The following is a 21,420-nucleotide window of genomic DNA, read 5'->3' on the forward strand; positions in this document are numbered from 1 at the left end:
TTGAACCATGAAATACCAAAATTCTGGGACAAGGATTTTCAAGCATCAACAAGCAATGCTATTATTACATTTGGAAGCAAATACTTGGATATCTCAAATATTCTAGAAAAGGAATCTAACCAACAAAAACTTTCACATATCAATAGTTTGACTTTTACCATTTTCCCCTTCCCTTACTCTTGAGCTCTATTGCAAAAATAGTCAAGTAGATAATATAAACTGAGCAAACATTTAGGTCGTCATCATATAGACACAAATGTCATAACGAAACTGCAGACATCAGAACATAATCACAAGAATGCATGCTTTATCTAGTGAAGAATAATAACTTGGAAAGTAAAAACCTTAATGTTGCCTTCAAAAAGGATACCAAGTCCAATCACCCTCCAGCTATAACAAGGGCTCGCACTTCAAAACCTGCTCATATCAACCATTTTAAACTGAAATTTTGAGAAAATGGCACCTTATATTCATTATGATACCAGGATCAGATCTTATGATACGTTGCATTTCAGGAACTGAAAACAGTTTACAAGACTTGATGATTCCCCAAGCACAGATGGATGTAATTTGTGCAAGATAATTAAAGAAAGCATTAGCTGATTCATACACCAGAAATTTATATTCACAATACTTTCAACTGGCCTTTTGCCCAGAAAAATGATTGCCATCCCATTTATCTGAGAGGGTAATAGTACATCCACTAATCTACTGGGGCAAAAAAGGAAGAGGGTTACGTTCTTCTGCATATAGGCAGCAAGAACAAGGGAAAAGGAGAAAAAGGAGGGGTCACAACTAAAGGAAAAGAAGAGACGAGCCTGTACACATACCTCTATATTCGTCTCTTCCCCCAGAAACCAAAACAAAACAAAAGTGGGGGTTGGGGAATAACATGTAAATACAGTGGTAATATACAAGATTTGCAGAAAAAGAATAAACTAAAGGAATGCCTGCCACTATAAGTTCCGTGAATTTATAAACAGGACCTCCAGAAAACAATGGACGTCTGTTGTCCTGATGGGATAACCAGCTTCATCTGCAAAAATAACCCATAACATAAACACGGTCATTCTACCTTTGGTTCTCACATTAAAAACCATGACAGACAGCTAAGACAAGGAAACCTCGAATAGATCATCATTTAAAACGGAAAATTTATGCACAATCAACAACACCACTACTAATACAAAACCTAGCCAGACTAAGTTTCATCACTTGATCTTCTTTGCATAAAACTAATCGATATCAACTGTTTTCTCCTCACATGACACTGTCAATTATTTACAATGATAGTCTCTTTCTATCATTGTATTAGGAATTCTCATTTATACAATACCACCATTAGCTGCTATGCATGTAAACATGCATCATTAATCAATCTCATCATCAGCTCAAAACTTAATACTTAAGGACAGCAGCTACAACATGGGATCTAACAGCCTACAGCCCAACAAACATTTTAAAGTAGGCTATGAGAGCACTCATACAACAGTGATTTTACAATCTCATTTCAAGCAAGACTGGAATCTGCCATCATAAGGAAATCATCTATTAGACTGATTAGAATAGCAGATGCCACCACAGCCATCAGAGATATGTTAGACTGATTTAACAACTGCAATGACCAATGGCAAATCCTTTTATCCGCATTAACACAAGCTCAGAATTCCTATCTGATATTTGCTCGGCAATAAATGTTTCATATGCTTCCAAAACACAGCATATGACACTAACCATCCCTCCAAGAGAACAAATTCCTGCAGTTCAATGCTCAATATAATTGTATAAGCAAGCACAGAAAGCAATTTAAATACCTGTACATTGCTGTCAAAAGGGCATACAGATCCATTCCTGACAGAACTGACCACTCTCGGCAGCTCCAGCAATAGAAATGTGTCACTCCACTCTAGAATTTGGGGGACGAATGAACAAACTGCTTTGTCCTGGTTGCATTTGCTGCTGGGACTGATGTTGTAAAGCCACTCGTTTGGGTGAATTTTTCTCTTGATCCTGTTGCTTTTGCAGTTGCTGTTCTTGTGGCTTATATGTCTGCTGGGATAGGATGGGCTGTGATGAAGACTGCTGCAGTGGCAGTGGCTGCTGCGGCCAATGTGCCCCAGAATTTTGTGAATGAGAAGGCAAATTAGCGGATAACTGTCTTGAGCCTATTCGCTGACTGATTTGTGGTGATGACTCTTTTACAGCTGAATTTCCAGCAGTCGCATTCCCCAAGGAGCTCACTTGCATGGCTGGATTGGGCATATTGGAATCAGTCGGGGGGTCTGATGTTTTCCATTGAGAAGAGGCAGTAGGAACAGCAGCAGGTGCCATATTAGCTGAGTCAATGCAACCTTGAGTCATCACCGAGCTCATACTAACCTCAGGAGTACTGTTAGCAGGCTGCTGATCAACTTGAGTAGGATCCGACTGAGATTTGCTTGGAGAATCAGAGTGTACCGCACGACTCTGCTGTATCACTCTCTGCACATTTGATTGAGTTTGATTGATTTGCTTTGACTGAGGATGAGATTGTAACTGCATCTGGTGATGATTTGAAGTTATAACAGCTTGTTGAGGTGACGACAAAACATGGGATGGTCCTTGAGCACTACTATCAGCAGATGCCATTGATTGAGGTTGCTTTGGTGAAGGAGCTGTTGTTGCCGGATGCAACTTCTGCTGCAACTGAGAATGGTTTGTGGAATGAACAGAAGGTAATGACTTTGACTGTTGATTTGAACTTAAACCAGATTCAGGATATGGGTTTTGTCCTTGCATTACGTGCATCACTGGGTCCCCTTTCTCAGCATTTTGGCTTCCTGGAGGTATAGAGAGGCCATTTAGATGAGAACCATCCAACGGGATGTTCTGATGAGCCAACATATTTCCTCTTCCTATTCCCTTCAGAAGCTTTGCCTGTTGTTGAGACTGTGCATGCTGCCGTGAATTAGGATGCTGCCTTCCGGGCTGCTGATATTGTTGCTGCTGTGGCTGTCGTTGCCGTTGTTTAGCAGCTTGGTTTGTCAATCCACTAGTACCAGGATTCCTGCTGAAACCATGTTGCGGCAGGTGATGTTTCTGCTGCTGCTGCTGAGATGTTGTTGCAGGGGAGACAGGTACTCCTTGCTGAGATGAATTTTGAGATTGAATCTGAGAACTGTTCTGTGGAGCTGATGACATGGGAAGTTTGGACTGTGCCTGAACATGTGGCATCAGTGTATTAGATGAAGCAAACTGTTGCTGCTGCTGCTGCTGTTGCAGATATCGTTGCTGTTGCTGCTGCCTTTCCTTTGCGTAGCGGAGTGCCATGGCTTGCTGCTGGGGATTAGAGGCATGATTTGTACCTTGAAGATGGGGATGAGAACTGCTGAGATGAGACTGTTGCTGAGACATCTGATGTGGCTGCTGAGCATGTCCTGGGTATGGCTGGACAGGTGGTGGTGATGTCTGATTATTAAAGGCAGAACTCAGTCCATTAAAGGCTGGGATACCCTGACTGGTCCCTTGGGAGACCTGCATTGGAAGCTCTGGAACCATCATTTGCCTTTGATGTTCTGGATTATGGCCCGGCTAATGACAGCAGGGAAATATTTATCAGCAGAAACGAAATGAAATCCGAAAATATGCTTCCCAAAATAAACAGATAGTTATCAACTAATCACATTAACATACTTATTGCTCAAGGAACAAATTACATACGAAACTCCAAAGTAATGACAGTTTGGCCCAGACAATTTTTTCTACAAAATGAGTTGCATGTATCAATTCAAACAACTACAAATTCAGGACTCAATATTGCAAAAAAGGCATTCAAGTTTAAAATGTAATTCTCAGTTACAAATTGAGATTTGTGTTTGCAACTGTTTACATCAATATTTGCAACTCATTTTTCCAGAAAAATTTTTCAGGCCCTAACTCATTAATGCAACATTTTGGGACTCATGTCATTCCACCAGAAAAAAACTAAAAAGACAGCCAATAAAAAGTTTCAAATCCATACTTGAAAATCCTAACAAAATAGTGCGTAGAATTAATTAAATCGATTGACAGAGTAAGAGAACTTCTCACCCTCATCATTTGTAGAGCCTCACGAGATCTCAGCATTGAGTTGCCTTGTCCTGTACCAACTCCGGCATGCATATTTACAGGGCTTGGCATCCCCACCATGCTAGAGGAAGGCACGTTTCCAGAATTCAGCATAGATGATGGTGCCATGCCTTGAAGCCCAGGCCTTGACATGGGCATGCTTCTGTTCATGCCACACATCATGCCCATACCATTTCCACCATGCAACATACGAACACCACGATCACTCCCAGAAAGGGATCCAGGCATGGACATGTTAGCTTGCTGCATATTTCTGCCAGACATCATTTGACTATACTGTTGCATTCTCTGCTGCTCATCAACTGATAAAGGCGAAGTTCTTGGAACTCCATATCTAATATCCCTGGGAAAACATATATCCACTGCAGAGTTATAAAATTTGTTTATGTAATTGCACAATTGTGCAGAGAAAACTACCATCCATATTAAGCATATACCTAACAGAGGCAGGAATTGGACCAGATGGTGATGTCAAGTTATTGCCAAGTACCATGCCAGAAGAACCTGGAAGTGGGGAATTCACACTTGATGTAGGGTGCATTGATGGCAAAGAAGCTTGATTTGATAATGCCAAACCACCAGTAGTTGAGCCTTGGTACCCCTGGGGAAGGGCATCTGGAGTTGGTGCATTTGCATCACAAAGATCAAGGGGCCTTCATCCAGGAACATAGTCAAAATAGTTACATTAAACGGAATAAAGATGTAAACCAAAAATTATGACAAGGTAAGCCTAAATTCACTCAGACGGGCATCAAAAAACTTTACGACCCAGAACCCAAATTAAATTCAGAACTTACGTTAGAAGAACTCCATTGAGGTTGTTTGGACAGATTACATGTGAATTATGGACAGGTACTATTTGCTTCAAATCCTGATTACCATTCTGCAATAAATCAAGAATTTCAATTCAAAGCAACTTGATTGAAATTTGGAAACAACACATTCATGGCCATTGTGAGCATGTGCAAGCACAACCATACTACGCTATGAAATAATCAGATTTTTTGGTGGTCAATTAATCTTCCCCAGATCATTATTCCAAAAATGAGTGGAATTAGCCCATGTGTGACAAACTCAAGAGGGGACTTAGCCCAACTATTTGTCAACTCATCAACTATATTAAATCATCAGCCACAATGGATGACAAGCCGAAACTCATTCAAAAGACAAGCAGAAACATAAAGCAAAAGCACCAAGTTATGTGAGCACAAAGCAAGAAAGGCAATGTAAAAGAGTGAAGGGAAGGGGGACGTGGGGAGGGGACTAAAAGACAGGAGGGAGAAGTAGCTGAAAAATTGAAGAACAAGTCAAACTTCATTCAACAGGTCAAAAAGAACTAAAAGTCAATGACTCTAGAGCTATCTATAGATCGCTAGTCATCATAAACGTTATCAATAGGAGGACATCTTAGAGGTCACCATAATCTATTCTTCTTAGGGCTCGTTTAGTACACTGGAATTGATTTTGATAGAAATGGAAATGGAAATGAGCATGGAAATGGGGTTTACAAGTGTGTTTGGTATGTTATGGAAATGAGACCTAATTTTTATGTTTAAAGACCAAAATGTCCTCATAAATTAAAAAATTAAAAAAGTTCCCATCTTCATCTCCAGCACAAATCACCACTGGCAGCACAGCAACTTTTCAGATCTTCATCTCCTTTCAAAGAATTCAAACTTCATGGCAGATCCGAAATCCTCTTTGACGTCTTCATCTCCGCCTTTGACACATCAAGCATGGAGGGAGGAGTATCCAGTGAATGTTCACTCCATCCCACCAGTCAACAAACCCAGACGCCTACGAAGATCAAGAACTAGATCTAGCAAAATCGAAAATGAGGGTAGGAGGCCAGTTTCGAGAGCATTCAAGCAAGAGAGTGAGCATCGTTGATGATGATTCCTCATTTTGCCTCATCGATGAAAAAGCATCACTGTCATCACTGCCATATCATCTTCGCCATCGTATCGTCCTTGCCGTCATCGCTATGGTCTCTGGTGAGTGAGCAGACGGTTTGGGGGGTGGGTGAGTGGACATCGCCGATGAGTAAGGCTACGAAGGTGGGTGGTGGTGAGTAAAGGTTAAAAATGAGGACTAAGGAGATGGAAATGAAATATTTGGGTAGGAGGATGGAAATGAATTCATGCATTTTTGGTTGAAATGGATTCCATGGGGAATTAAAATCTGACATACCAAACATGCTAAAAGCTCGGAATTCCTCGGAATTCTATTCCATTTCCATTTCCAAGGGAGCCATTCCATCATACCAAACGTGACCTCAATAAATTATATCTACCGAAAGTGACCAACCTAATTAAAGGCCTCTATCAAACCTTCTAACTGAAAAGTAAGTAAAAATAGGAAAATATTAAAATGGGCAGCAATTATAAGGCAACCCCCAGGTCGGAGCAACATGTGATTTCTCACAGTATATAGATCCAGACCTGATTCCTACGGTAGTACTGCTTGTGCCCAATCTTTATGATATTCTCAAAATGAGACTTGAGGGTATCCTCCTCCATGGGTCCCTGCAATCTTTGAAATAACTGCCTGGCACTACCCTGCAAAAGACTCAAGTCACAGCCCACAAAATTCTTGTCAATCACATGCACTTCTTCCATCAATGCAAAAAACATTAAATAAAACTTGACATAAACTCCCTGCCTTTGGAATTCCAGGTAGCGTAGATGGATAAGACTGAGAAGACCCAGAATCTTCAGCACTATCAGCACCATCCCCAGCACTCCTATCCATCAAGATCTTATGACGTTCCTTGCATTCTTTTGGCTTCCGGAAGATACACTGAAAATATTGCCAAATTTCATGGAATCCAAGTATTAAATCAGCTAGGTTTAAGTAAAAATTTCACAAGGCACAAAGCAACACACTTCAAAAAGGATGTGACAAACATTTTCTTAACTCGATGGAAAATACCAAAATCAGTGCTGAATTTAACAAAGTAGTGTCACCAAGGGTAGCATCAAAAGATAACTTGTGTTTAACAACCCCCCCCCCCCAAAAAAAAAACACTAAAAAAAGGAAAAAAAACATGGATGATCTAGTGCTACAGATTATATTTATATTTTGGCAGTCTTCATTTAGTATTTAGATCACTACTAGGCACTGTTTCAGGTGATACGGCATTGCTTCATTTTATTCAAAATAAAGAAATCTCAGATATCCATTTCAATTTAACCATTATTCGTCAGATCCCAAGAGAATAATTAAATAATACAGAATCCTGTAATCTTGGCATCTTCTATCCATAAACATGAATATAAACGGATTATTACCTTAAATTGAAGAGTGCTATTAATAGCATCGCTAACAAGCTCCCAGTTTGGACCCATATCATGTACCAGGACAACAAGGGCCTGTAACAGGCAAAATATAAAAGTAAACCATTAAAAGCACATGATACTGATTGAAATTAGAAAAGCTTTCCCCTGAATGTACAAACACCCCCCCAAAAAAAAAGGGGCGTATAAGATGGCTACCTGGTCTTCAAAAAGGGACCAAGGACTTCCAGAGCCAGGCTGCCCAGCAGCTATCTATAAATGGAAATAATGGATACATTACACTTACATCAACAAGGTCATAGGAGTGTGACAATCTACGCTCAAGCCAAAATTACCTTCAGTGATTTAGCCTTGCGGCCTCTATCTCGGCCACTAATAATTTTAATGAGTTTACTTTGATTGGACATATTACTCATTTGAGAAGCAGCTGGAGAAGGAATAGAGCCGTTCATCGTAGGAATGTTGTCAAATGTATTGTCAAGTGTCAACTTCATTGTCTTTGGCTTCTTTGCAATATGTTGCGCATATAAACCTTCAGTATAAGACAGCTAAATGTGTTAAAAACTCAAAAGAACAAAGAATACTCAATAATGTTAAACAATAAAACAAATTCTAACAATACCAGGATGGGAACTTATATTACCACTGCTTCCATTAGGATCAAAATGATGACTATCTAATCTCTTCTTGGAATGATCCCTCTGCATTGTAAATTAACCACAGTAATGAGTAAAAATTCAACCTAACAAAGTTGAGAAAGAGTTAAGAGTCAATTATTATAGCAACAATAAGAAAGCCACAGGGAATCCAGTTATTTTCAGCCATACTTAGGTACCTACTGCGTATGATTAAAACAAAATCATTGACAGTGCTTAGTCTTTTTCTATGCTCCCCAACGCTACAGTAACCACAGTAATGAGTAAAAATTCAGCTTAACAAAGTTGAGAAAAAGTTAAAAAGTCAATTAAAGCAACAATAACAAGGCCACAGGAATCTTATTTTCAGCTATACTTAGGTACCTACTACGTATGATTAAAATAAAATCATTGATAGTGCTTAGTCTTCTTCTATACTCCCTAATGCTACATTAAAAAGCATGATTTGTCTACAGTCAATTGTCGACTCAGTCCCATCACCATCAGGCTTGGCTATTTTATAAGAGCTTAACCCTGCGCCCAAAAAAAGACAAAACAAAAACGGGGAAAAAGAGGCAATCTCAAGGGAATTGTGCCAGATCACTATTAAATCGCGCATAGCAAGAATCAAATCGCACATAGCAAGAATCAGTACAAACCCATCCCCACCACCTAGATTATCCAGCTCTTCCTATAATTGTCACTTCTCAATCAAAAACCATCATGAAATGCATTCAACTTCATTTCCAACAGCCTACAACTATGTAAGCAAAATCTATAACTATACTCCTTATTTCAAACAGCATACTCTTTTTCTGTTTTTGACTTGCAACTAGAAGCATCTAACCCTATACAGCTTATAGGGATTTTCATCAAAATTTAAAATAAAACAAATCAATAATAATAATGAATAACGATTAACAGTAAATATACAGGAAAATCTGATTTCATTTTTATGATATATATTGATTTATGAACTTATGCAGTTGACATCTGATAACTAACCGGCACTTTAAATTCCACAGTTGAGGCAACTCCTTTTCAAAATTTGATATTGCTTAGCGCAGAGCCCATAACAACCATCAAGGAAAACTAACGCTCTCTACGATACAAGGCAGAGGATGGAAAAAGAAGGAAAGAACTGGGAGAGAAGCAAAATGCCGTTTTCATACAAGAGAGTTCCTTTTATTAGGAATGCTCTTTCCCTCAAGAGATTGAAATGCTTTTATCATCAATCAGTGGATAGGGATTCACTGTTTTAAAAGGAATGTGATGCACAAATTACTATTTTGTGCTTAAGGTCTAGCAAAGCCAATAAAGTTTCCAGGTCAATCATCCTTCAGCTACCCCTCACACAGCATAGCAAAAAACTCCACATTCTCAAGCTTCTGCTAATGAATGAAGAGAAGAGAGGAGGAAAGAACCAATTTCACATTCAGGGCTTAGATGTAATAATGTTTTATTGATCTTAAATCCCAATTACTTTTCTCTTTTCTCATCTTAATTAACAAAATATTTTAATATCTCCTTTCAGCCCATCGGTACTTGTCATTTGCTCAGCTTTCCTATCCATTTGATCAATATTTCTACTCTACTAAACATACAATTGAAACAGCGTTCCCATTTCTTGCTTTGCCAAATGAATGTGATTTCAGGCCACAGAATTCCATTCCCATTCTAATTTCCCTTTCCGCAGAGAATCTTTCCTCTAAAATCTTATAACATTATCTTCACACAAAGAACTGAACAAGTAACAAGGATAAGATACTGGAAGCAATCTTCTTCGTGTTGATGCAATATCAAAATTTTCAATAGAGCATACTTTTGCCAAAGTTAAACATAGTCATTCCAACTTTCACCAATTCTGACAAGAAAGATTGGTGTCGGTAGTGCTTATCTTATAATAATATAAGAATCACCTGTTCATTTAGAACTGAATCGACCTGCCATCCTTGATCATATGTAGAACCCTGCAGATATAGTAGTTATGCAACTGAAGTTGAGGCATAGATACAGGATGAATGAAGACGTATCAACATAAATAAATCAACTACCCTTTCAAGTTAGATAAATATACAAATTGATATTACCAGATTCTTTGCCTTCTTCTTCTTCTTTGTTTTAACAGACGTTTCAGCACAGTCGTACGGTAACGGCCTGTCAAACTCTCCCATTGACTCTACTTCCACATTTCTCTGAATCTGAGATCCACAATGTAAAGTACTTTGGTCATCCTGAAAGGAATTGGTATCTCCACTCGAAGCATCTGTCTTAACTTGAGGCTGCACTGTCACCGGGACCCCAGCTGTGAAAGGACTTACAACTCTCTGTCTAGATGCTGTGCGCACCCGTTTTGGTGGTATAGGCCCAACATTTAAGCTAGCAGGCCTTTTGCCAAGTAGCATGGACGGCTGAAATCCAGTTGTATAATTTCCATAGGGCAAATCAGCCCCAAACTCACAGGACCTTGGAGGGTAAGATTTCATCATGTTTCTATGCTTCTTATGGGTTGATTTTGATGATTTTCTACCCTCATAGGCACTAGGCAAGTAGTAAGTGCTTGTTTCTCCATCATCCTCATCATACACATTCTCTTCCGACCCAAACTCTACAATTCAATTAAAATGGGTGTGATGAGTTCCAGATCGATCATTAATTCACTTGAAAATCAAAATGCAAACGAATCCAACATTACCTGGTGCAGTGTCATAAATAGATGTATCAACTTCCTCTTGCATGCTACTCCCAGTTTTCTGAAAAGGTTATATTTATTAGCACTAATGGCCACAAAGAAGTCAAATGATTATTACACCCGATGATAGGAAAGAGGGACAAAAGAAGCAGATAACCTCATAACATATCTTAAGACATCTTTAGCAAATTAGACTAAAATGATTACCCTAAAATATCTACGGAAGGCAACAAGTACAGGACCTTTGGTCATAAATTTACCTCAACATGTAGGAAATGAGATTCAACAGATTTCCGGTATGCTTCCATTGATGTAGAAGGAACTGTGTAGAAGAGACTTTCCTGCCAATTAAAATTATGAAATGTGAAAGTGCACTTTGTCTACATCCAGTACAATGATTAAACGACAAAAACTATCCACACAAACAATCCATTGAATAACCAAATAGATGAAGTATCTCCAACCAATGGAATCCAAAGACCACGATAATAAAACTGAAATATCAATGCAAAAATTTGCAACAGAAGAGGGAAAAAGAAGACAAATCACTACTGTCAACATTTACAAGCAAACCAAATATATCTAAGGAAACTCAGCCCATACTTCTGTAAGATGTTCCTCCCATGGCATGCCCAGAGTGCCTGAATCAGATATCCTATCAGGTGTTGCTGGTGCTTCAGCTAGAGAAGAAGTTTCATGAGGCTTACTATGCTTCAAAAACCTCAAAGCATAAGCTTGGACTTTCTTAGCCAAGTTTTTTCTGGGATGTTCCTCCAAATATTCATCTCTCTCCTGAACAAAACAACCAACACTATGGATTCAGTAAGTAGTCCATGATGACAGTAGAATGGGGGATAAGCAATATGTCTCGATTCTCCCAGATGATAGCTATAACAAATATCAAACAATCGCAGTATGCAATAGTTTCTGAACCTGTGATATGCTCCCTCCATCCCTTTTTATAAGATCCAAATTTTTGAACCCCTATGTCCCCTTTTATAAGATCCACTATGGGGTTGTATGAACATTAAATGCATTTTTACTTCTAAAATCTTTGGCTTTACATATATAACATGATAATAAAATCTCGATTCATTTTTACCTCATCACAGAGTTCAAATATAGAATTCTTCATTATGCGGTAGAAGCAATATCATTTGTATCATCTCTTTAAAATAAACAAATTAATAGGAAAATAATGTAACAGGGATGTCCTATCCCATAACTGACCAAAGCAGCCACCAACAATGAAGGTTCAAGACAAATTTGCTTTATATGCAAAACGCAAAAGTCCAAGAAATAACGAGTACCCCATCTGAATTTCTTCTCTTGTTCCTAGAAGCTTCTACCACATCAACTTTCTCAGATTCTGAGAATGCACCAGAGTAGTCAATACTAGCATCATTGTTTTCTAGAAGCAGCTCAACTGAATGCCAGAACTGCATGATAGCCTTAGCTATGTTGTGAGCCAAAACTTTAATTCCCAGATGTTTACTTTTCTCTTCAGATCTTAACCGAGAGGTAAAAGCAGCTCGATGACACAATTGTGCTGCAGCAGTTATCTTCCAAAGTCTCTCCTGCAAAACAATGCCAAGGAAAAACCCCCCTTTAAAAAAGATAACACAAAACTTCAGTAAGATTAACCTTGTGTATTTTTGCTAGTCCATAAAGGGTTGAGACAACCACAGGAAGGGGAAAGCAGCGAATCACTAGTAGGCATAGAAATTAAAACCTGTGCAAAATCATTTGCCAACCATGCCATTTCCTCAAGGACAAAACCCCAGTGAGATTTTCTATGGTTCTGTGTGGGTAAAGTGCGAGTTGATGACAATTCTGTGATCCTCTTCCGCTTGGCCTGTTTAATACATGTTAGACATTTATATAGTTTGTTGATCAGATGATAAAGGAAAAAGTTACAGAAGTTGGCCAAAATGGGCATGAGTCACTATAAATGGAATTATAAAAAATGAGGACCTCTATAATCCGTGCCTCTTCCAAAATAGAATCTTCACGTGCCTTGTCCGCCAATAAATGGTGATTGGAACATGGCTGAAGGTCAGAGGCAGAAGTTGAAACCTTTTCCGCCAGAACAGCCTGAGCAAGTTCACAATTTGACCCATCCATAGGCTCCTGTTGGTGTCTTCCAGAGCTATTGCCCTTGACACAATTGGAATGATCCGCCAAGACACCACCTAACTCTTTCTCAGCTTTTGATGCAGTACTGTCATTTTGTCCCTTGATATTGGAAAAATCACTCACCTTGTTTTGCATGGATGAACCATTAACAGAAGCATCTTGCTCGGCTTTGACCATATTACCACTACCAGAATGGTTTAGACAACCAGCATCATTTCCATCATTAACAGTAGCCCCACCTCCACTGGCATTGGCCTTGCTGCTTTCTTTTACTTCACAGCCAGTTACATTTGGTTTCTTATCAAATACTGGCATTTTTCCCACAGTGCTGCCATTGCCATTAACATTTTTAGCATTATTACACATATCACTATCATTATTAACATCTCTACCTACACTACTTTGGGTGCACGAAGACCCTGAGTTGAAAGTCGTCACACCTAACACAGCATCACCATTTTGTTCTTCATTCGTTATGCCCTTTTTATCTGCTTTTATGTTGGCAATTCCATTTGGCTGGCCAGAACAGGTTTCGTTTTCTGGTTTTGTAGTTTTAGGCAGAGGCTCCAGATCAGCAGCAGCTACTGGCTCCCTTTCTTCAACTGCATCAGTCTCCCTAGAAGCCATGACAACTGGGTTTTGTACAGTATCATCTCGGGAAGGTAGAGTACACTGATCTTCCTCATAGTTTCTTTGGGCAGTGATATCCAATTTAACTTCAGGAACGCTATTGCCACTAGTTGTTTGATGAACTCGGACACCATCTGATTTGCTAACCAACGGATTGATAGAAATGTTATCTTTAGTAACTACCTCTCCATTTATGTTTGGAGGCTTGGGCTTAGAAACAGAAGGCAAATTATGTTCCTTCAAGTTGCCAGTTTCAGATACCAACCCCTTCCCATCCCTTGAGCTGCCCCGAGGACCATGATTTGTTCTGGACCTATTTCTTCGAGCATATGGGCGGAAAATGGCAGAATCTTCAGAGTCCTTAGCATTCTGACTCCCATCAATTTTGGAAGACTGCTCTGACGGAGTAACATTGTTCCTTCTACTTTGATGTGCAGATCTCCTTTCGCCTTTAGGTAACTCTTTATCAATACCCAAAACTACGAGATTATCAGCAGTATTTGGTTCACTACCCGAGGGAGCACCTGGTCTAGCACTACTGTCAACAGAGTCACCATGAGGGGAGGCCGTCAAAGCAAAACTACCTTTTGCTTCACTGAAATCACAATAAGATAGAAAGGTCAAGCAACAAACACAATGAAATATCATTAAGAATTAAGATTAAGAAAATTGAATGCAAAAGATAACCATTAACAAGCACAAGATACTGCCAAGAGTCAAACAAATCCAACAAAAACAAGAAAAATAATAGCCGACCTTGTCACAAACTGCTCATGGTGTTGATCAGTGAGTGAGGTAGACTGGACACTAGCTGAAGCGGCAGTCCCAAACTTAAAGTCCAGAGGATTCCCCCCCTACACTTACAACGCATAAAAGGTAATCACCATTTGCATACATCTATCAGAAAATACAGCGTGCAAATGATCAAAGCCACCTACTTTTTCAAGAAATTCTAGCTCTCTTTTTCTTTCCTCACGAACATCATATTCCTGTCTGTTATCAACATCCAACAGGTTATTCTTGGCGTATACCATAAAATATCATATCGGTACTCAAGGAAGCAAGACAAAAAACAGAATGGAAGTACATAAATGAACCTCTCATCACCTGAGCTCTGCCTGAGCCTTCTCAATGGCTGCTTGGCGGGGAGAGGTCTTCAACCCTATGCCAACTCCGCCGTCAATAACTCCTCCCATGGAATCAACCTCAGCATTTACAAGGACAGCCGATCCAGAATTACATCCATGCATTCCCACCTCTAATGTCTAAGAGTTTGATCTCCCATCTGTTAAAACATCTGCCAAATTCGTTAAGGCAAGGGGTTAAATAAGAGAGGGCAAAAACTACAAAGCACTTAATTTATATACAAAATATAATGTACTATTAAAAACAACCAAGAAGAAAAAGACCCAAGCCAGACAGAATGTGAACATTATTGACAAACATCAAGCAGCAGCAAATCGAAAACGTCCTTCTAAACAGGAGGTTTTAAACAAGAGAGAACATTTTCCACAAGGCTTAAACCAATCTCCCCACCCTCCCTCTCCCTCACACGCACACAAACGAAAGGACTCTTTCCAGGGCCTATTTATAAAGTACGTTGAATGAACTACTGTTCAGCAGATAAGAAATGTTGCAATGGCCCCTGTGCAGTGATGGGCTAAATAAGAGAGAGAGAAGAGTGAAAAGATAATACGGGTCATGCAGCTATCATTTAGGAGGAAAGAAGTTGCACCACTGGCACAGATCACAAATTACAAATTTCGACACAACAATCATTCCTCGAGGCAAGAGGTGACAGATATGTGTTTAACCAAGTGAAGCAAGACAGTAAAATTTGGTCTTTTTTTTTGGGGGGGGGGGTTGGGGTTAATAATGTGCTCTATAAATAGGAAATAAATATTAACTGTGGAGATAGCATAAGACATACAAGCATAATAAGTAAATTAAGGAAGTTTATAAGCCTGGGAAGTTTGAAAAAAGGTTTGACTGAATTCTGAAAGTGACAAAATAAAAGAAAATAGCTTAGAAGCACACTGGGGCCCAGTTGAATTTCTAGGCCGTGTTTATGCTTTTTGTATGTTTGAATTATCTTGTTTCGAGATTTAAGATACTGATGGTTTTGAGTTATCGGGTTGGCTTTTATAGCTTGCACCTGACGCAAGCTGTTGCATCCACCACAAAGATGCTAAGACGCTGCCATGCAAGCACCAGGATGAAAGGCCCCTGCCTCGGCCCTCACCCAGCAAGAGGCATTGTGGCCTCCTAGCACCTTGCTTTTGTTCCTTAGTATTGAAGTGAACACCTTTTGACTACATAAGTAATTCAATAATTTTAGTCAATGATTAGAGGCAATAAATTAAATAGAGGCATCACCAAGAACTAAGCTGATAACGCTGAAGCAGGTTTTAGCTCACTCATGATTATGATGATGGTACTTAGGTCTTCAGACTAACGACTAACTGCTTCTACGGAACTTTGTTTCTTCATAAGCCGTGCGTAAATTAGTAATCAAACAGGCCTTCTTTCAGCAATTCAAGACAATATTTTCTTTCACTCGATGAATTGATGAATGGTTGAGAAATCCTCCACAAAGAGAAAAACCAAGTAAATATTATCTTTCTACAGCCTGTAACACTGACATATGTAGAAAATAAAAAATGATGTCGACCCTTCAAAATTCACCGAGCAAAGGCCTCTCACCAAGTAGATATTGTCTTCCTACAAGCTGTGAGAATGTAACGTCTGTAGAAAATAAAAAATGATGTTGACCGTTCAAAATTCACCAAGCAAAGGATTCCTGTCTTTCATCGAAACTGTAAGAGCCTATATAATACAAATTAGTAGATTTCTTGACATGAATGAAATAAAGGCACATACACTACTATAACAAGCTAGCGGATATCATCATTTGCACATGGCAAATAATGCAAAAGATACGCAGCGACGTGGTTTGAACTATTTCAACATGCACGGAAATGCATAACCATAGAGGTTGCAGACATAATAAAGACCCATAACGGCATTGAAAGATGTTAATAAACAGCGAAGATAAAATAAGACGCAATTAGTACCTAAAACACTCGTCACTATTACTTATTCTTACGTATGTTATCTCAACTATTGCATACATGGAGGTTGGCGCCAATGATTACCTTCAAAATTTTGAACTGGCATCACGAACGGTAACTTTATTATTCACATTAGTTGCTTACCGCTTTAAGAAATGCATTCCTCTTCGTTGCCCAATATGGGCAGGCAAATCCCCAATCATAAATAAGACACCACTTTCACACCCCATAATAGACACTAGCTCAGGCATAAACCTGACGACATTTCATGACAATGCATAAGACAGCCCCAGAGAAAAACAATTCAGCAAAATTTACCCCCCAAATTAAAAACCCTAAGGATGCCCATTTCCACAAATTCCCCAGTTTGCATGATTCTAGGGTTTTCAGCTACGCAGACCAATGCCCAAACAATGACAATTAAGAGAGGGGAAACACCTTATTACGCACGAGAATCACGAATTTGTGAGCTAGGGCACAACCTGAAACACCTTGAGGCCTTGCCACGTTGAACTTCCTGTTTCCTAGGGTTTTGGAAGAGGGCCTTTTTGTTGGAGGGAACGAGCACGAATTAGCCCTAAAAACCTAACATTCAACAGGAAATGTCAACCATGAAAGCGTATCTCAGTGTCCGTGTGGAATCCAACAACGCCAATTTGATTCTATAGCTTTTGTTTCTCTCTCTGTATCTGCAAGTTGCTTCTTCTTCGTGCGTGAGGAGAGGGACTATGCGACCCCTGCGAGTACTAGTGGGCTGGGCATGAAGACGACGACGAAGAGGAGGCCTTTGAGAAATAGGACGTCCATTTTGGGCTTTTTCTTTAATAATAATAATTATTTTTTTTTTGTTTTATTATTTTTTATTCATGAGTTACAAAATAAATATCAATATCAGTATTAAATTGTATTGATCAATATGTTAATGATTGAATTTTGGAACATCATTAAAAATATAATAATTCATAATTTATAAGTTTAACCCATTGTAGTAAATTATTATTAAAACATAAATTAGAAAAATCATTAAAAAAAATTCCTATTCAAAAGTTTTATTGGTCAGAGGAATTTGAATAAATTTTCATACAGAAAAAGTACCCGTATATATTTTTCAAATTTCATGTCTTTCTGTTAATAAAATTTTCAAACAGAAATTTTTCATTGATTAAATTATGGTTTTTTTTTTTTATTTCCATGCGGATCAAATGAAGGTTTGAATGGAACAGGACAAGTTATGCCAAAATGTTTTCTTAAAGTGGTTAAAATTGTTTCATTTCATTATGTTTAGGGAAAAAAAATAATAGTGTGCTTTTTTTTTTGGGGGGGAATGAGAAGGTACAAAAGTTTTTACCTCAAAAGGGTATTTTAGATTCCTATTCGGTATTATTGGGGTTGGTAAGATTGCATAGAAGAGCCAATTGACGCTGGACAGTGATGCATGATAATATGAACTTGTTCGTGTGTAATAAACAAGGGCTGTTTTTTTTCTTATTTTTAAAATAATTTTATAAAATTATTTCTTAGAACAAGTTTTAGAACCAAAAAACAAAACAATTGTTTGGATAATAATTTTCAAAAAAAATTGCATTTGAAAAAAAAACACATAGTTGACACCGATAATAATAGATATCGAATAGTTAGTAAAAAGAAAAGAAGATTTCTTCAACTTTTTTAAAAAATAAAGAAAACACAAAAACAAAACAAAAAAACATGTAAAAGTTGTTTTGGTTTTTTTAATTTTTAAAACATGTTACTATTTTTGTGTTTTTTTTTTCCAAACAATCAACTAAAAGCAAATCACCAAACAAGTCTTTTCATTTTTCTGTTTTTTAAAATACAAAATTATTTTCAAAACAAGAAACCAAACAAACTTTAAGGTATCGTTTGGTATAAAGCATTAAAAATGAGAGATAGAAATTAGAATTATAATTGAAAAAATCTATTAAAAGAGTGTTTAGTATAAGAAATTACATATTACATGGGATTAAACTAAACCCATAAAAGAGTGTTAAAAACTTTTTTAATAATTTTTTTAAATTACAATCATAATTTTTATCCCTTGTTTTCAATACTTTGTATCAAACGGGATCTAAGTTTCTTCAATTTGAAACTATTTTGATTTTTTCCTCCAAAATAACAATGAAATATTGAATAACTGATCAATTAAATAATTGCTAGTTGCGAATAATGCACTAAATATATCGTAATGATAAATATAATACTTATATATAATATTTAGACCAGTTTTTATAAAATATCAATCATTGGTCTTCTTAAGAGATCTGCTAGATCTAAATCGTATTATTTTATATTGATAAAAAAATGAATAAAGAATAACTGACTGGACTCTGTGTTTATTATAGTTATCATTTTGAGTGCACTTTATTCATATATTTTCAATCAATCACACTCTTGCTGTATAAATGTGAAAAATTCTCGGTTTCGTTTAATTCATCACAGTCAAATAGTTTTATGTTGTCCGAAATAGATTTAAATAAATTATATTTTATTTTTTCAATAAATATTTTAATTTATGAAATAAAATTATGAAATTGGAATAATAGAGAATTTAGAAAACATGTTTGACTTAATGATAAAGAGAATCAAAACCGAAGTACTTGAATTAATATATGTAATGTACTTCTTTTCCTAATAAAGAGGATGTGTTTATTTATTTTTTATACAAGGTTTTATCGTGTGAGATTATTATGAATTCTTGTAATGGCATTTTTTTTTTACTTTCTTTTAAATTTAAATTATAAAAGTATACAATTACTCTTCCAACTTTATGCAATATTTTAATTTAATTTCTTAATTTTATAAAATATTTTCTCAAGTATCTAACATTAACACTATTAGTTTCAAATGATATTTGTTATACCAATTAATATTATTTTTACAAATTAATGAAACTAAACATTGCATCCTTTTAAATTAATACTTCTTCAAAAGTGACATTGTATTATTTAATAGTTTAAGATGCTCAACATTCATTAAAAAATAATTAAAAAGCATTATAGAAGATCTGTGATTTCTTTCTTTTTTTTTTTTAATTGAAAAAACCAACACTGCCAGGCTAATATAATAAATAAAATCGAACTCATGACTTTTTAATTACAAGAAAATTAATAAGTGACTAGGGTACAAAGTGACTGGTAAATTCAGCTATTTCTAATAAATGATAGACTCAAGTGTGGTTCTGCATTTATTTTTTATTCCAATTAATTAATATAAAATTTTACTGGGATTATAGATTTTTATGATTAAAACAAGTGGTGGGGTAGGAGCTATTTTTGTGGATAAGATTCTGTATTAATTTTGGTAAGAGTCGTAGGAAACAATCTTGTCTTTTTTCTTTTTTCTTTTTTGGCTCCCTGACTTGCATTCCCGAAAGACGGATGTAAAAGAAAAGTAAAAGGGATCATTTTTAATTATTGGCTAAACTTGAAACAAATTATATGCTTTTAAACTTTAAAGATTTATTAGTACTTATGTACTTAAATTTATTTTCTATTTAAAGGGCATTTTTTTAATGCTTTAATAAATGATCATAAAAAGGTTTCTCTTTTTTTTAAAGCAAGAAGAGGTTATTTTATTGATTAATAAAAGAAAGGTCTACAAAGTAGAGAGAAAAAACCAAAAGGTACGAAACATTTTACACAGGGAGAATGATAGAAAAAGAAGCTAGAAATTGCAAATCTCAAATCAGGTTTGGTAACACAATTTTATTTGGTATTAACAAGTCTAAATTTGTAAATGACAACAAATTTTTGTTGACATTTCTTGTTTGGTATTTACAAAATTCCAGCTCTTTTTTGGTTGTTGTCTTTTTTACAAAAGAACTAACAAAAACAATAAGCCTAAAGAACAAAACAAAGTCCACCCAAAAAACAGAAAATAAGGCACAAAACTTTAACATCAAATCAGCCTATTCCTTTGCGATCCAAACCTTTATCAGTAAAAGTATTTATGCTGTTTCTACTAGTAATCACATCAGCATCCAAATTCTTGTAGCAGAGATGCTACTATCACTAGCCATTCATAACTGCAAGAAAACCCGCAGCTCTATTTCCTTGTCTGGCAACCAAGAAAAATTGAGTGACTGGTATTAGCTCAATCATTAGAAACATATCAGGAAAAATAGAAAGGCTTTGCCATTCAGCATTAACTAAAAATTTATTCGGAAGAACTTTAAAAAGCTCCTCACAATCCATCTCAATACAGATATTATGATTAGCGAAAGTATGAATATACAAAAGAGCACTTTTGAGAGCAAGACATTTAGTTTCAACGAGAGTAGATGACTTAACTTTCTTGCAGATGCCTCGTAAAAAAGCTCCACTGTTATTTTTGCAAATTACTCCAATGCTCACACTTTCAGTTCTCTTCTTAAATAATCCATCGGTGCTCAATTTAGAGCCTATTTGGGATAACGGTGAAAATTCCTTATAAGCACGTTTCACACAGGCCAAGACAAAACTTATTTCACGTACTTGCTTCGTATTTCGTAAATCACGATTGAAAAGCTACTTATAAGCTATTCCAAGCAAGCCCTTAATAGCGTCTACATTAGGAAGCTCCCAGCATATTTTCTTCTAGATACTTCTATTCCTTGCATCAGCGCCATTATTGACCTCACTTGACTTTGCTGTCCAAACTTCATCAACTATCAATTAGAAGGGAGGCTATTGAGATGGTTCTCATAGGATCAACCATATTGCCATTAAATAACCAATCGCATCTTCCTTTCCAAATACCCCAACATATTGCTACCATAAGTGCTCTTTCATGGTCATCAATATTTTCCTGATGTAGAAAACTTTCGTCACACCATTTTTTAACGCACGCTATTCTGT

General features: G+C 37.0%; 1 protein-coding gene across 7 annotated transcripts; it reads right to left on the reverse strand.

The window, feature by feature from the left end:
- Positions 1-566: 566 nt before the first annotated feature.
- On the reverse strand, positions 567-17,111 carry LOC114761139 (chromatin modification-related protein EAF1 B). 7 transcript variants are annotated; one of them, XM_028950461.1, is made up of 23 exons: positions 17,006-17,111; positions 14,604-14,781; positions 14,435-14,489; positions 14,253-14,350; positions 12,705-14,091; positions 12,463-12,585; positions 12,041-12,307; positions 11,334-11,522; positions 10,991-11,071; positions 10,734-10,791; positions 10,129-10,646; positions 9,958-10,008; positions 8,026-8,104; positions 7,739-7,935; positions 7,602-7,655; positions 7,398-7,478; positions 6,769-6,906; positions 6,549-6,665; positions 4,905-4,990; positions 4,545-4,760; positions 4,069-4,450; positions 1,815-3,570; positions 567-1,036 (listed from the first exon to the last, which is right to left on the reverse strand). In XM_028950461.1, exons 2-22 carry the CDS (start codon positions 14,744-14,746, stop codon positions 1,897-1,899), a joined length of 5,994 nt encoding a protein of 1,997 aa, XP_028806294.1. In that variant the 5' UTR covers positions 14,747-14,781; positions 17,006-17,111; the 3' UTR covers positions 567-1,036; positions 1,815-1,896. The 7 variants fall into 7 exon arrangements, with proteins under 7 accessions (XP_028806294.1, XP_028806297.1, XP_028806296.1 ...); XM_028950464.1 differs by having other exon boundaries at positions 8,050-8,104; positions 14,604-14,793; XM_028950463.1 differs by having other exon boundaries at positions 8,047-8,104; positions 14,604-14,793.
- Between the last annotated feature and the right edge of the window lie 4,309 nt (positions 17,112-21,420).

The sequence above is a fragment of the Neltuma alba genome, unplaced genomic scaffold (assembly GCF_004799145.2).
Source record: "Neltuma alba isolate B1F8T4 unplaced genomic scaffold, ASM479914v2 tig00011084_pilon, whole genome shotgun sequence".
Taxonomy (NCBI): domain Eukaryota; kingdom Viridiplantae; phylum Streptophyta; class Magnoliopsida; order Fabales; family Fabaceae; genus Neltuma; species Neltuma alba.